At 45.3% G+C, this 17,405-nt stretch overlaps 1 protein-coding gene across 3 annotated transcripts in view; it reads left to right on the top strand.

Annotated features, from left to right (window-relative positions):
• Positions 1-15,889, top strand: part of LOC138258968 (cullin-associated NEDD8-dissociated protein 1-like) — a 191,451-nt gene extending 175,562 nt beyond the window's left edge. The window contains exons 14-15 of one of the 3 annotated variants that reach the window (XM_069206323.1): positions 3,619-3,726; positions 14,919-15,889. In XM_069206323.1, the coding sequence (XP_069062424.1) occupies positions 3,619-3,726; positions 14,919-15,146 (336 nt within the window). In that variant the 3' untranslated portion in view covers positions 15,147-15,889. Of the gene's footprint in view, positions 1-3,618; positions 3,730-14,918 lie in introns of those variants that run through there. The other 2 variants (XM_069206321.1, XM_069206322.1) reach the window with 2 other exon arrangements.
• The last annotated feature ends 1,516 nt before the right edge of the window (positions 15,890-17,405 follow it).

Raw genomic sequence — 17,405 nt, 5'->3', positions numbered from 1 at the left:
ACTCTATCTTGCTCCTATGATCTCTCAACCCTGCCTGTCATTCCACCACTGCTGCCACCACCACACACAGAGCCTTTTCATGCACTGCCTGCCACTTCACATACAACACCAGATCAACAATGCAAGCACTACTTACAACTACTCAGACCTCCCACAGCACGCCAAGCCATCCAACCAGCAAACTAGCACCCCCAGAATCACTCTTATGCCACCTGACCAGCAAACTAGCATCCCTAGAATCACTCTCATTCTTGATACTCAACACTCGCTCACTCTACAAACACGCCACCGAGATCTGGGACAAGCCTTGCAACACTACCCTGGACATCCTGTTCCTGACGGAAAACTGGCTGACCCCTTTGTTGCTCCCAGACATTGCCACAGCAATCCCGGGAGGATACAATATTGCGAAATAGGAACAAGAACACAAACCAGGCTGAGAGGTTGCGATCATCTTTAAGGAATCTCTCAACCGCATCACAGTTATCAAAAACACAATCCCCTCTATGGATCACTTTCACATTAAGCTCCAAATGACCGCAAACTTCACCCTGAACAGAACCCTACCGCCCGCCTACCTGGACCACAAACAAACTTCGCCCAAGACATTATGGATTTCACCACCATCCCCCCTTGCCCTTGACTCCAAGGCCTACATCCTTCTGGACACCTCAACTTCCACCTTGAAGACCAGACAAAATCCTGCTCCTTAGCACTCCTCGAGAGCTTCGGCATCCCTGGACTCACCCAATATGTTATCAAACCCACCCATGCCGCCAGACGCAACCTCGACCCAGTCTTCGCCACCTTCAGCGGAATCAAGTTCACTGCCACTACACCCCTCACTTGGACCGACCACTCCATCATCCACCTCCAGATAATCACTCCCTGCCTGAAGACACTCGCAGACACAGGCCGGACAAGACACTGCTGGATCAGCAGCATAAAAAAGCAGACTGGGCCCACGCTCTATGCAAAGCCAGACCCATCCTCACCGGAGACATAAACGGTGACACAGACCAACTCAGCAATTAGTTATCCAACTGTGCTAGCTTCCTGGCACTCTTCAAACACACTCACCACAAAATAGCCAGAAAGCAGGCCAACTAGTCCTCCAACGAAGTCCGAGCAACCAAACAACACTGCAAATAATCTAAGAGGAAATAGAAAACCAGCCAAAAAGAGACTGGTAAGGACACCTTCATGGCCGCCAAAAGATGATACCACAGCCAGATAGGAAAAACCAAAGAAGAAAGCCCTAGCCGAACGCATGAACAACAGCTTCAACAGCAACATGGAGATCTTTGCAATCGTCAAAGAATTAAGCTCACCCTCTGCCTTTTTTAACAACATCACCTCATCGCAGGACCTGTGCCGCCAGCCTACCAACTCACCACACCGGAAGCATCCTGTCTGCCTGGAAGACCATCACCACAGAACAAACAAGTTTCTTGAAAACCATCCACTCTGGATCACCCAAGGACCCATGCCCGCATCACATCTACAACATGGTGCCCACACAATTGACGAAACACTCACCCACATGCTGAAAACCTTCATTTCCACCACCACCACCTTCCCACACACCTGGAAACACGCTGCAGTAAATGCCCAGCTTAAGAAACCTTTGGCAGACCCACTAAACTAGCAAACTACAGACCAATCTCCCTGGCCAAATATAGACAACTGATCAACCATCTAGCCCAACACCAATTTCTGGACACTGCATATTCTGGATTTCGACCAAACCACAGCACAGAAACTTCACTTATTGCTCCTGTAGACGCCAGGCTGCTCATCAACCAAAGAGAAAAATGGCCCTCATCCTACTTGTCCTTTCAGCCGCTTTCGACACGGTCTTCAACTCCACCATGATCAAAAGACTCCATGAGGCAGCGTCCAAGCTTCTGCCCTAAAATGGATGAGCCCCTTTCTCATGGGAAGAACATAGAAAGGATAAAGTAAGCATGACCCTCTACACATCCAAAGCCAAAAAATCATCTGTTGAGTACCACAAGGCTAAACTCTCAGCCCAACCCTATTTAACATCTACATGACACCACTGGCCGACATCATCAGATCCAACATCAATATCCTCTCCTACACAGACGATTCCCAACTCATACTCTCCCAGGCAAGACCCCCATCGCCAAGACCAACTTCAACACCTGCATGACCGCAGTAGCCACGTGGATGAGGTCCAACTGCCTCAAGCTCAACATAGACAACCGAAGTAGTGATATTCACAAATAAAACCTCCTCATGGGACTCCACTTGGTGGCTGGTGGACCTGCCCTAACCCCTTCCACACATGCCAGAAACCTGGAAATCATCCTAGACGAAAAAGTGGACATTATCGTGCAGGTCAATGCAATTACTTAACCTTCACCTGCTTCCACCAGCTGAAGAGGCTGAGAAAAATCTTCAAGTGGCTACTGGAAAACACAAGGAAAATAGTCACACAAGCCCTCACAACAAGCAGACCTGACTACGGGAACAAACACTACGCCAGAGTCAACAAACAGGTTCTGAACAGAAACCAAACCATCCAGAACGCCGCAGCAAGACTCGTCTGCAACCTCCTTAGACACACCAACACCAATCCACACCTTAAGGAACTCCACTGGTTCCCTATACACCAAAGCACTCATTTCAGACTTCTCACTCACACCTACAAGGCTCTACACAACATAGGCCCCGCTTACCTCATTGCACGCATTCACTTCTACCAGTCATCCAAGCACCTCAGATCAGCCAGTTCCTTGCTTGCACACAGCCCTCATATACACAGAAACCGAGCAGGAGGTTGCGCCTTCTTACACATAGCCCCTAAAGCTTGGCACAACCTTCCCCACTACATAAGGTCCTCTACGTCACTCCTCGAATTCTGCAAGAAGCTGATTATCTGTCTCTTCAACTAACACGCGGCAAGCCCCTGCCTACCCACTTGCAAGCACCTGAATACCCTTGCGGGTCTACATAGTAGCCTCATGTATCTGTCATTTCCAAGCGCAGCTTTATTTCATCAACCTTGAAAAAACTTTATATGCAGATAGTAAAATTGCATCATAAAATTGAATGACAGAATTATTTATTATTGAAAGAACACATAAGTGTAAATGCATGAATCTTTGGGGTGTGTGACCCTTCAGTTCTTCAACCTTCAATATGCCCCTCACTGAGCCCTGTTGTCCACTGAACCCCATTGTAGAACAGATTGTGAAAAAGGATTTTTTTAATCAATGTATACCGCCAGTGAAGCAAATCATTGATTAACTGCCGTCTACTGTTGCTAAAAGGTATCATCCATTCAGTGACACACCATAATTAATTTAATTAGGGATCGTTGCATGTGAGTGGTAGTAGCCGTCAAGGCTTTTTGCAGATAGGCATTTGAGGCCTCTGCTCTGTTTTCTCAGATTAATTCTTGTAGACAGTGGCTAATATGATCTCCTCAAATACAACACATAACAAAGGTCTTGCACACCACTTTGCATTGGAATGGCGATCCTTCAGCCGCACATGTGCTCACTCGGACTGTAATAAATAGATTTTGTGAGTATTGCAGATGTAGTTATTCTCGAGAATGCCTTTAGTGTCACTTCTTCTTTTACACAGATGCTGACATTCATTATGCTGGCCCGGTTATCTACATTGTGCCCAAATGCAGTGCTGCAAAGACTGGACCGACTGATTGAGCCTCTGAGGGCAACCTGCACATCAAAGGTATGTATTGTGTACAGTAACCAAGAAGAGCCTTTACAGCACAGACCAATAATCATACTGAAATTGCTAAGTGCAAATCATTAATTGTTCAGGGCAAGCTTGTTAAAATAAATAAAAATGCAGACTACTTACTGCACATCAGCGGTTGGGCAGACCAAGTGTAGTTCAATCCAATAACTGTATATTTTATCAAAGCACAAACTTGGGTTTAGTTGCCACCAAGACAAGTCTTCAGAGAGCAAACTTGTATTTTTTCTTAGCCTGTCATGCAATCCAAATAAAACACTCAACATATAGGTGCCAAGTGTAGGAAGTTGGCTCTGTATATACTATCTCAAAGTAAGAGATAGTGTGCACAGAGTCCAAGGGTTCCTCTTAGAGGTAAGATAGTGGCAAAATTAGATAATTCTTATGCTCTATTTTGTGGTAGTGTGGTCGAGCAGTAGGCTTATCAGAGGGCAATGTTAAGCATTTGTTGTACACACACAGGCAATAAATGAGGAACACACACTCAAAGACTTTAACTCCAGGCCAATAGGTTTTATATAGAAAAATATATTTTCTTAATTTATTTTTAGAACCACAAGTTCAAGATTTGAAGTTAATACATAACATTCAAAGTACTCCACACAGGCAAATTAAGAACTTTAAATTAGAGCAATAACATACAGTTTTTGTTAAAATGGCAATAAGCTACAGTGCAAAAATCAACAGTTCCTGGGGGAGGTAAGTAATGGTTAGTCTGTCAGGTAAGTCTCAGTTCCTGGGCATAGGCAGCCCACCGTTGGGGGTTCAAGGCAACCAGGGCCGGTCAGGTGCAGAGGTCAGAGAGGTGCCCAAAACACATAGGTGCCTATGGGGAACAGGGGTGCTCCGGTTCCAGTCTGCCTACAAGTAAGTGCCTGCGTCTTCGAAGAGGAGATCAGGGGGGTTTTGTAGAGCACTGGCGGGGACACAAGTAGGCACACAAAACACATCCTCAGCGGCACAGGGGCGGCCGGGTGCAGTGTGCACAGCAGACATCGGGTTTTGTATAGGATTCAGTGGAGGGACCCGAGGGTCACTCTAGCGGTGCAGGCAGGGCACAGGGGGGCTTCTCAGACCAGCCACCAACTGGGCTAGGCAGAGGGTCGCCTGGGGGTCACTCCTGCACTGAGGTTCGGTTCCTTCTGGTCTTGGGGGCTGCGGGTGCAGTGCTTGGTCCAGGCGTCTGGTCCCTTCTTATAGGCAGTCGCGGTCAGGGGGAGCCTCTGGATTCTCTCTGACTGCGTCGCTGTGGGGGGGATCGGGGTGGGGTCATCTCTGGCTACTCACGAGGTCACAGTCACCTGGGAGTCCTCCCTGTGGTGTTGGTTCTCTGGAGCTCGAGCCGGGGGCGTCGGGTGCAGAGGGTCACGCTTCCGGCGGGAAGAGTGAAGTCTATAGAAGTTGCAAGAAAGTTGCAAAGTTGTTGTTTGTTGTTGAGCAGAGCCGCTGTTCGCTGGAGTTTCTTGGTCCTTAGGTTCGGGGCAGTCCTCTGAGGCTTCAGAGGTCGCTGGTCCCTGTTGGCAGCGTTGCTGTTGCAGTTATTCGAGTCAGGAGACAGGCCAGTAGGGCTGGGGCCAAAGCAGTTGTTGTCTTCCGTCGTCTCTGCAGGGCTTTCAGGTCAGAAGTCCTTCTTCTTGTTTCAGGTTACAGGAATCTGCCTTCCTGGGTTCTTGGGTGCCCCTAAATAGTAAATGTAGGGGTGTGTTTAGGTCTGGGGGCAGTAGCCAGTGGCTACCGTCCTGGAGGGTGGCTACACCCTCTTTGTGTCTCCTCCCTGAGGGGAGGGGGGCACATCCCTAATCCTATTGGGGGAATCCTCCAAACTTAAGATGGAGGAGCTCTAAAGGCAGGGTCACCTCAGCTCAGGGCACCTTAGGGGCTGTCCTGACTGGTGGGTGACTCCTCCTTGTTTTTCTCATTATCTCCTGCAGCCTTGCCGCTAAAAGTGGGGGCAGTGGCCGGAGGGGCGGGCATCTCCACTAGCTGGGATACCCTGTGGTGCTGTAACAAGAAGGGGTGAGCCTTTGAGGCTCACCGCCAGGTGTTACAGTTCCTGCAGGGGGAGGTGAGAAGCACCTCCACCCAGTACAGGCTTTGTTCCTGGCCACAGAGGGACAAAGGCACTCTCCCCATGTGGCCAGCAACTCGTCTGGTTGTGGCAGGCTGGCAGAAACTGGTCAGCCTAACACTAGAAGTCTGATTGGTATTCAGGGGGCATCTCTAAGATGCCCTCTTGGTGCATTTTACAAAAAATTCCACAATGGCATCAGTGTGCATTTATTGTGCTGAGACGTTTGATACTAAACTTCACTGATTGTAGTGTAGCCATTATGGAACTGTGGAGTTTGTGTTTGACAAACTCCCAGACCATATACTCTTATGGCTACCCTGCACTTACAATGTCTAAGGTTTTGCTTAGACACTGTAGGGGCATAGTGCTCATGCACATATGCCCTCACCTATGGTATAGTGCACCCTGCCTTAGGGCTGTAAGGCCTGCTAGACGGGTGACTTACCTATGCCACAGGTAGTGTGAGGTTGCCATGGCACTCTGACGGGAGTGCCATGTCGACTTAGTCATTTTCTCCCCACCAGCACACACAAGCTGTGAGGCAGTGTGCATGTGCTGAGTGAGGGGTCCCCAGGGTGGCATAAGACATGCTGCAGCCCTTAGAGAACTTCCCTGGCATCAGGGCCCTTGGTACCAGGGGTACCATTTACAAGAGACTTATCTGAGTGCCAGGGCTGTGCCAATTGTGGAAGCAAAGGTACAGTTTAGGGAAAGAACACTGGTGCTGGGGCCTGGTCTGCAGGGTCCCAGCACACTTTCAGTCATAACTTGGCATCATCAAAAGGCAAGAAGTCAGGGGGTAACCATGCCAAGGAGACATTTCCTTACACCAAGGAATACATTTTTTAAAGGGAAAGGAGGCAGGATTAACAAACACATTCGCCACGTTGAAACATAAATATCCATCTCTCAATACCTTTGCAGTGTATTCAAATCAGCAACATCAGTATCCTACCTTTTTCTCCCCGCTTTCCATAACGTTTTAAATTCTGGATGTGTTGTCATTTCACTGCCATTAATAAAAATAAGTACATATACATGTTGAGTACTTTTTGACATACACCATTGACTGCACCTATCCTTAGTGAAAATAAACCTTCAGATCCTGCTAACTGAAAATGTGTTACCTTAGTGAGTCCAACCTAGAGACTGTCATGAAAACTTAAGCATGCAAACCCAGAGTTTCCGAGTCTGGTGCCATATCAGAGTCTGTGACAGTGCAAATCCAAGGGCCTTAATTAGATTTTAGTGGATGCTGGCTATTGTCCAACAGCTGCCTATGCCCCATCTATACTGTTTATAATGTATACATTAAATCGGATAGACAAGACATCCAGCGCTTTTTGCCAGATGTCCATCGTAAGTCCCCAAATCTGCAGGACTTGAGCTGTGATGATTCCAGGTCTGTGGCCATTCAAGGTCTGGGGCTGCAGACGTGCTAGGAATGAGACTACTAACACCCATGGTCCAACAACTTTTACCATGAATAAACATAGACACTGACCATGCAGAGTCTCTGGCACTGACAATGAAGGGAAACAGACTGCAATCATGCAGTGTCAGTCTGTGACCATGCAGAGTTACAAACGCTGACTATGAAGGGTCCAAGAACATAAAGAAATCCTTTGGCCCAAAATAGTCAACTCGTGAACATGCTACCATTTAAAGTACAGCTAAGTTACCTTGCAAAAGATCAACACTTTCACCATGGGGACCCTTTCTTGCTCAATAGTCATGATGCAGAGTATTTATTGCTCAGCACAGCCACAATGGAGACTAATCTGCGCTCCCTACAGTCACTGCGGCAGTGGGACCCACCGTGAAGAGTATGAGGATTAGATTCCCCTAAGCAATGAGGGAAGCTGCCCCGGACTGGGAGGGCAGTTTTACCTATTTCACTGAGGGATACTGTGGGAGGTCTAGGTGCATCCTGGATACTTTTGGAGATAGGAGAAAGTGATCTGAATGTTGAATTGAACCTGGTGTTAGCTTGGATAATAGATATGAGCAAAAAAGTTAAATTGGCCCGCAAATTCTTAAACAAGTGGTTAGTGTATGTTGGTTAATGATTGTGTTCCAGTAGTTATATTACATTTAAATTTCCCAAATGAGGGATACAATCCCGCAAAAATAAGATTTTTGTAGGAGTACTGAATTTGTAAAGAAATTCACCAACAAAAGTATCACATCATTTGTTAAACTGTAATATAAAACAATAAAAATGCAAACATCAATAAAAATAATGGAAAGTTATCAATAGCATTTCGAAAGCTGCACTCTCTGCGGGGATGATTCATTAGGTACCTTTTGGAAACTTCCTTGCTCATAACAATTGCTGTTGTGAAGCATTGAGAGCTCCTTACGGGGTCACACTCATGTAGACTTAGCTTACAGGTCGGACTGACTATGGGAGCTGAAGCGGTGAGAAAGTGGTAATTATATGTATATCTATCTATACCCCTGATGAGGCGTCAAAGTGTTTTTCGGCGAGTAGCACGCTAATCCAGAACGTGAATTAGTGGTGGATTAGTGTAGGGAAATATGAGTTGAGTTGTGTGGTGGACATGCAAGTTTGTTAGTTGGATTGAATGTTTGAGGAAGGAAGAGTTTAGAACGGGGTTAGGGAGATCATAGTAGTAAAATGAGGTTTGGGATGAGTCAAAGGAGGGATACATGAGGTTAGAATCTGGAAAGGGTTGTTTGGGAGATCATAGTAGTAAATGAGGTTTGGGGTGAGCCAAGGAGGGAAGAGTCTAGAAAGGGTTGTGTGGGAGACCATAGTAGTAGAATGAGGTCTGGAATGAGTCAGCGTAGAGGATATATTGAGAGATATAGGATGAGACATAGAGTAGTGCATTGGAGGCTACGTTTTTTTTTCTCCTTCTAAAGTAGGAGTGAAGTAATAAATACAGAGATACATAACATTGAGTAGTGCATTGGAGACAGTCAGGTTTTTCTTTGCTTCTACAATGGGAATAAAATAATAAATGTACAGATACATAACTACATAGAAGGGTATACATGTATAAGGAAGATAATATATTGAGATATAAAGTTGTATTCTATAAACTCAGACTTTCAAGTGTTGCTGTACTGGAAGCAGTGGCCTGCATTGTGCCACAGAAACCTTGACTCAGACACTCTGACCTCAGCAGGGGCTTGAGACACATCACACCTCCAGAAGAGTTGGGAAGCCGAGCTGGAGTCTGAAACTGACCTGGCAAACCTGAAGATCGTGGAGGTCAGATGGTTGGCTTCTTCTGCACTGGCAAGGGCCGAGTGGCAGATTGGTGCATTGGTGAGGAATGAAGAATGTCAAATACCAGAAAGCATGCAGGCATTAATACCCTTGAGTGAACTAGAAGGGGAAGTAGACCAAGGGTTAAAGTAGAAGAACCAGGACCAGACAAGACAGTTTCAAGTCTCTGCAAATGAAACAGTTGTGCACTACTGTGTTTTAAAACGCAGAGGATTTTAGATCATTTAAACTGGAATTTAAAAAAAGGGAGGGACAGGCACTGATTTTCTTCACAGAAGCACAATGGAAAACGACATTGAATTTGAAATGTATAGTTTTGGCCTAAATTCAAAGTATAGCAGCGTGGGCTGGACTGTTCCCATCGGGAGTAGGGTCAAGACTGATTTGCATTTGGCTGGGTCCAACCTGGGGTGCACTATAAGAAAAAGAATGATGGATTTAACCCAGATCTGTGACTGGGGGTGATTGTTTGTAAAGGTTTCAGCACACTGTCCATCATCATGTTGTGTTGCTATGTGCGCCTTAAGTGGCAAGGGTATGCCCAGACATGGGTCCCTTGCTCACTGTGCCACTGGATTCAAGCTAGCCTGGCTGATGAGGGGTGATACCCCGAAATCGGTCCCAGAATGCTTGTTTCCAGTCTAGGAAGAACCTGGCCTGACAGTTTGGGCCTGAGTAGAGGAGAGGGTCCCTAAAGGCTGCAGCACATATTGTGTCACCCCCTAAAAACGAGATACGCACAGCTGCCCCTGGAGTCTGCGTGTCCTGGTGCGAGCCAGGGGTAAACACGACATGGCACACCCATTGTGTGCCATTGTACTAGCACTGCATCTAAATATATGGAAGTCACCCCTACATCAGGCCTGGGAGCCCTGAGGCAGGATGCATTATATTTGATGTGTAGACATAGTTGCACGGCCAGGTATGCCTCTGTAATGTCCAGGCTCATTGCTGAGCATCTCAAGTGAACAGAGAAGCCATTTTAAGGTATGTGCTGGACACTTGTCCCCCACAAGTGACCCATTCACATAATGGCTTCACTGAACCTTATGGTGTTTGGTATCAAACACCTCATCTTAATAAATCCAGGCTGATGCTAGCCTTGGGTTTATGATGACTTGCACCCAGAGGGCATCTTACAGATGCCCCTTGAACCCCACTGGTCTGGGTGCGTTGACTGACTAGTCCCAACCAGCCTGCCACAACCAGACAGGTTTCTGTCCCCCTGGAGGTGAGTCCGCTCTCTCTGAGGTCAGAAACAAAGCCTTCTCCAGAGAGGGGTGTTGTCACCGATTTCAGCAGGATGGCTAGCAGATCTGGATACCAAGACCAAGGGCTTCAAAGGCCCTGCCGCCTTTTCCCGCTTCCCCAGAACTGGGTGTAGCCACCCTCTGCTCTGAGGCCTGTTTGGCATGAGGACAGGCGGTAAAATTAGCTAGTCAGTAGGCGTGTACCACCTCTGGGCTAACCACACCCCTAAGGTAAGTACCATAGGTGGACACCCAAGGAAGGGTTCCTTCATCTTGTTTTTGTTTGGAACTAGGCCTTCTGAGATAGGAATAAGCCCACTCCCCACAGAAAGTGGTCATATAGGGGGCGTAGGCCCACAAGGGTATATGGCCTTTTGGCTCCTACCCTACACACCCCTAAATTCAGTATTTTGACTGGCTCCCGACACAAGAAAACAGATTCTCTGTAATAAGGAGGATACTGAAGAGCCACGAAAAGTAAGAACAGAGGAGCAGCTACTGACTTGGTACCAACTCTGCTAGCCTGCCTGCAGTCCTCAACAATTGTGCCAAAGTTGTTTCGTCCTGCAGCTCCTCTGCCTCCAGAAGCCTGGGTTGACCACCTGCACTTCTAAAAAGCACCATGATCTCCCGTGGGATAGTGAAGCTACTTCCCTGCACTCTGCAGGCACCCAAGAAGAACCTTGAGGACTCCGGATCGCCTAAAACCAGCCAGCACCACTGCACCCATGCCCCGTAGCCCAAGTTGAAGTGGGCTAACGGCAGCAGTGTGGTCCCCAGGCCCTCTAGTTCAATGTTCTGTATACTTAATATTGCACATGACTCATCCCCGTAGGGATATCTCTGTGCGGCGCTGTAATTGACGAGGAAGAGAAACTCCAGAGCAACCATGTTTTCAGCAGTGTTTTTAAATTGTTGAAATTGAGACAGGAACGATATGCAAAGGGGGGGCATTCCAATGAAACAGAGATAGACAGGAAAAAGCCATATCCCCAAATTTAACGGTACGTATATAGGGGATCTGTAGCAAAGCTTTATTGGAAGATCTTAGCTGTCTAGTGGGTCTATAGATCTTCAATTTTTATTGCAAGTGCATAGGCTGGGCCTGATACCAGGTCTTGTGGATTAGGCCACATAGTTTAAAGATTGCACTTTTTTTATTGCCAACCAGTGCATAGTTTTAAGGATAGGAGCTGAGGGTGACTGAGCTGGCATGTTGAATATTAATCTGGTGGCGGTATTTTGCACTACCTGCAGTTTGGCTACCATCAAAGTAGTACCGGCCGCCAACAATGTATTGCCATAATCCAGGCAATTTAGAATCAGCGCCTGGACTAGCATTTTCCTGGAGGTGGAAGGCAGCCAAAGGGAAATCTTTTTTTTAGCAACTTCATTGTGGCAAAACATATGCCACATGTTGTGTTGACCTGCTCTCTCAGATAACTCCCGGTCAGTTTTTACTGATAAGTTCTTCACTACCTAAATGGAGCAGGACAGAGATTGGAGGGGTCCCATCTGGTGACCACAGCTCCCATGCTTTCCTGAACAGTGCGTTCTCGGAATGGTTGCTGTTTAGTTGGAGACAAATCAAAGTCATCCAGTTAGTAATTTTTCTCATACAATGTTTGAATCTCTGTTGCGTCTGGTTTGGCTCTGGTCCAGAGGTAATAAGCAACTGAGTGTCTTTGGCATATGACACAATCTCCACTCAGCAGGATCTCACAACATGGGCCAGAGGGGGCACACATTTGTTAAATAGTTTATGAATCGAGTGTCTCCAGGGCACAGTTTCCCCCCCCCCCCTTGAGTTCCTCAGCTCTGGATTCTCCGACACCACCTGCAGCCTCTTTGTGCAGGACCCTTCTACTGCCACCGCCTCTGGTACCAAAGACCCGATGCCTCAGGACACCTCTGCACCTGGCCTTCCCGAACCAAGGAGAAGAGGACAAATGGTGTCCCCACGTCTCCGAGCATCACAAGACTTTAGCCCCCTGTTGGTTCAGTCGAACTGGCCCCCCAGTCCTCACCTGCAAGTTCTTTTCCCCAGGACCGTTTCCCATGGAAAGCCCAAGCGGCACCCAACGTCCCAGTGCTCCCAAAGGTGACCTGTTGGTGCTTCCTTGGACAGTGCACCGCCCTTAACTTAACTCCTGAAGACTGGTCCTGTAAGTCACTGTTGAATGCCTGTATAAAATACATGTGCTTTTCTCCATAGGTTTGCATTACTGCCTTAAAGACACTTCAAGTATTTTGCTTGTTCTCTTCCAACTGCATCAGTATTTATTCTTGCAACAGTATTCTGGTGTTGAAACATAATATCAGACAAAGTAACTATTTTTCTAACAATTGGTCTCAAGCCCCTTCTCGAGTGTATGTCTCATTTATTGACCCTGTGAGTATGACATATGCTTAGCACTACCTCCTGATAACCCTAACTGCTCACCCATACTACCAAAAAAGAGAGCTTTTGGGATTGTAATTTTTAACCCTGTAAACCAGTAAGGGTTGTGTTGAATATATGCATAGTGCCTCCATATATTAGTGCACTACATAGATAGCCAGCTTCCTACACGTACCATATCTATCAAGAGGGAAAGTTGATAAACCCAGTTAGTGGAGACTTAAAAAAAATCCACAAGGGGAAGATGGGCACTCTTCCTTATGCCAAGAATGGTCACTTTTTCTGCAGCATGGTAGGAGAACTCATTCCATGTGGGGGTGCACTGTGGTGTGCCTTCTGACCAGCATAGTTTTGAGTAGCAAAACGTACAACACCCTCAATGGACTGGCATGCCTTCATGTTCAGTGAGAAACAGAGGACAGGTCAAGAAAAGTGAAAAAGGGGTTAGGTAGTACTGCTTTTTTTTTGTGCAAGAACCTTCATCCCTACAAATCAACCAGCACACAATCAGGCCGCTGGCCCCTCGTATCCTGAAGCATTATGACCATATTATGTCGGTTCTAAAGATCCTCCATTGGCTGCCAGTAAAAGATTCCTGTCAGTTCCATAAAGGGCTACATGGCCAAGCAGAGGATTAGTATGGCTAGGTTTTTCATCCTTTATCTACCATCATGAAGATTAGGATCTACAGATCACAGCTTTCTTTGCTGTTGGCCATTCTGCAACAAGAGGGCTGGAGGAAAATTGCTTTATGCACATAGATTATCTTTGTGGAACTCTATCCTGCTGCAACTAAGACAGGAAACAGGTTTCTCAGAATGTTGCTAAAACGTAACTTTTCAGGCAGACGTGTGGTTTGCCTGTTGTCGCCTCTGTCCATTCAAAACCAGTCTTGCTAGTTAGGTGTCTAAAATCAGCTACTACCCATCTCCCCAGATCAATGCCGGCATCTGTTGACTCTTCATTAAGGCATAAGCATATAGTTCCAGCATGCAAGGTTTTATGCTTCTAGCTGTCAGTTAAATAAAACTGTTTATAGTATGCCAGGCTGATATATTTGAGCCAAAGCATTCTGAGGCTACCAGATTGTGATCTGTAGCGCTCCTCAAAAACCCCAAATAAAACTTGCACTGCAAAGCCAATAGGTCACACTTTGAAGTATCGGCCAAAAGAAAAGCTATGATGAAGTAGGTGGGGACATGCCTGATGAAGTGTGCATTCACCATCAAGCAAACGTGCACATGCATCACCACATGCACACACCAATGAAAGGATGCAGGTACTGTTTCTTTTATGTACTAATCCAAAAATAGATCTGTATATTTAAAAACAAATGTAGTAGCATAAAATTGCTTTTTGGAAGATGGAGGTGCCAGCAACAATTTGCTGCAGTACCCTCCAGAATTTCTTTTTTGTTTTTGTTAAAGGAGGGAGGGAGGAGAAACAGATGGGAGTGGGATAAAATAACAACAAAGCTGGGTGGGGGAGGAGATAAAAAAGCAACAATCGAGGTAGAGAACAACACTGGCAGTGAGAAGCACACAAAGGAGTGAGCAACTCAGAGTGCGGGGGTATGAAGTTTGGTGGAGCAGAAGCACACGAGAGCAGCACACAAAGGGGAGACCAACACAGAGTGCAAGTGTGGCGGGTTTTTTGTGGGGATAAGAAGCAGATAAGGGGAGAGCTGGAAAACACATGCACTCTCTTGGATTACCTAACCAAAAAGAAAACTGGTTCCCTGAAAGTGAGTAGTGGATACAAGTCAGCCGATCAAAAGGATAGTAAATATGGTATGCTCCAGGAGAGGGACAAACAAGAAGAGGAAGGCAAGCGATCAGATAAGAAGTAAAAAGAAAAACAAATGACAGTCTCAATAAAGTCAATCAGTGGTACATAATGGGCAGACTGTAAGCTCACTTAAGGTTTTTGGGAAACCCACAAAGTGTCTTTTGCACCCAGACAGATTGTGGTAGCTGGGAAGCAAGACCTAAAAATAGAAGCCATCTATATTTAAATTTCATTTTTGTCGACATGAACCAATACAGACAAGTCCACATAACAGCAGCTTTATGAAGGTTTGATGAACAGAGCGTGATGACCAGGGATGAATACTTGAAGCTGAAGGCGGATTCAAATGATACATGCATTGTTTTATGTTTTCTTACATGTTTTCCTGATTTGTAGGTAAAAGCTGGATCAGTGAAACAGGAGTTCGAAAAGCAGGATGAACTCAAGCGCTCAGCAATGAGAACTGTGGCTGCTTTGCTTACAATCCCAGAAGTGGAGAAGAGTCCTGGGATGTCAGACTTCACCTCCTACATTAGTGCCAACCCCGAAATGGCAACACTCTTCGAGAGCATCCAGAAAGATCCAACATCGTTATCAGGTGCCGAACTGATGGATTTTAGTTAAGCTGGGACTGGAGCTGTTTGGGAGATACGCTGAGAGAATTAAGAAAACTCTGAAGATGGGGCCTTATTCATAGCACTTTAAATGATTTGAGAAGCCATTTCCGCTTAGGAACATAGTTCTGACCTCCGAAAAATTTGCTTTTTGCAAACAAGGTACATAACACTCTGGCTCACCTTCAATAAAATGGGCCAGGACCACTAACTCAGCCAGTTTTGTTGCATTCTCCATCATAGCTGAGCTCTAAAGAGTAGGGTGCAGTTAAACAGCATGGCAAGATGCCCCATACTCCTACAATGCCCTTAAATGCATAAAATGGCACTTAGTAATTCAGAACTCTTCATTTCCTGTCATCTTCAAATGCATAATAAACAGCCTCGCTATACCTGCTAATAAAATACACTCTGAAAATGTTTGCAGATCCCAGAATCTGAATTTCTCACCTTGATTTTCCATTGGAAAATTGGCATTCTACCTAGCACCCTGCTCAATCCTACAATAAATAAATTATAATTGTGAAATGTAGAAGAGTTACTGCAAAGGATCAGAAATAAAACACTGACACTGAGCATGCCTGTGGCTCGTTGGAGGTGTAGAATGTGTCCTGGACAAAAGTACTGCTCGTAATACATTATGTATTCAAAAAGAAGACACAGCACAATTGACTGTTGTGTTTTGACACCTTTCTGTTTTTAATGTTGATCATCACATCCTTGTAGGGTACTTGCATTGAACTAAATGGAATAAAAAAAAAAAAAAATGCTTAAAATCTGTTTAGGGTTTGTAGGGATGCTCACTGCAACAGTTAACTTTACAAAAAGTCGTATTAGTGACCAGATGACAAGGAGGAAGGTTTATGGATGCTTAATGTTTTAGACTGGTGTATATGTCTTTAGCTGAGAAATCTGTTTGACACATTTTGCACCCTGTTTCTAATCTTCAGTAGGAAGCATAATACAAAATATGTTGGTCTTCATGCACTTTAAGACATTTACTGGGGATCTCCAGGACCCTCCAATCTGGCCACTTTTTTGACTAGCTTTGACACCAATAGATACTGTATATTTCTGTTTACAGTAATTTTTTCTGCTCTTTCAAATTAATTTACTGTTCCTTGAAGGCTCATCTTCTATTTTGGATTTTCTTTCTCAGTGGTTCTTTGTTGCCAATATAGCTACTATTATGCCGAAAGTGCTGATGGTACGTAACTTTATTAGACCATAAATCGTAAGATTAGGTTACAAGTGGTAACCAGGTGACAGTATGAATTTTAAGTCTAATAGAGACATCAGACAAGGTTAATTTTCCCGTGCCATTATCCTTGCCTTTAATTCACAGTTCGCTTGCATTAATAATCCTTTAGTGCACCTTCCTCTGTGGGACAGGGTCTATTTTTAAATCTTACTAATAAGCTATGAATAGCTTGTCGGTATTTGATTTTGCACACAGGCCTTGGCTATTGAGTACCATATAAATTGCCAATTTCCTCATCTAAGTGTGCTTCCTTGGTGTATCTTACACTTGACATGTTTGTGAGGAAGAGTTGTCACCAATACAGCAACTGAACCAAGGTGGCCTAAGAGATATGTGAATATTGTCTCTCTATGTATGCAAACAGCCCAGCATGAACAGAGAAAACGGCTGTGTGATCCTACAAGCAGGTAGACTACAGTTTGTATTTGTATGCTGCTATCTTTCAAGTTAAACATCCTGCTTGATTTACATAGCCTTTGGTTTCTGGGTAACTCAACTGTTGCATGAGAAATTGCCACACCATATTTAATAATCAGGAAGAAGCATATGTCAGGAATAGTGTTCACACAAAAATAAATGTAGGGATCAGCAAACAATTTTTTTCTTCGAATTTCTCAACATTGGTAGTACATCTCCTTATAGTAGATGTGAAATTATTGAGTATGTCCTTCAGGGCATGAATAATGATTGGGATCAAGGGCAGTTGACATAGGGTCTGAGACTCCACAGCGAATGTACTGTGATTTCAAAACTCCAATTAAGGTGCACTGCTATATATTAATTTAAGCCTCAGCAGTGTAGATCAGCTATACGGCGTTAATAGAATGACGTTAATGATTGATGTTGTCTGGTACTTGTACTAACGATTCTATCTGAACCAATGACACCTGGCTGTTAAACTAAATGTGCCCCCCCCCCCCCCCCCCCCCCCCAAAAAAAAGTGCTGCCCACACAGAATCTAAAGGTATAGTACCAAATCCTGGATCTTTGAGACTAAGATGTGAACAC

This window comes from Pleurodeles waltl, chromosome 9 (genome assembly GCF_031143425.1).
Source record: "Pleurodeles waltl isolate 20211129_DDA chromosome 9, aPleWal1.hap1.20221129, whole genome shotgun sequence".
NCBI lineage: Eukaryota > Metazoa > Chordata > Amphibia > Caudata > Salamandridae > Pleurodeles > Pleurodeles waltl.
Note: the sequence above shows the minus strand (reverse complement) of the source record. Positions and strands in the feature narration are given on the sequence as shown.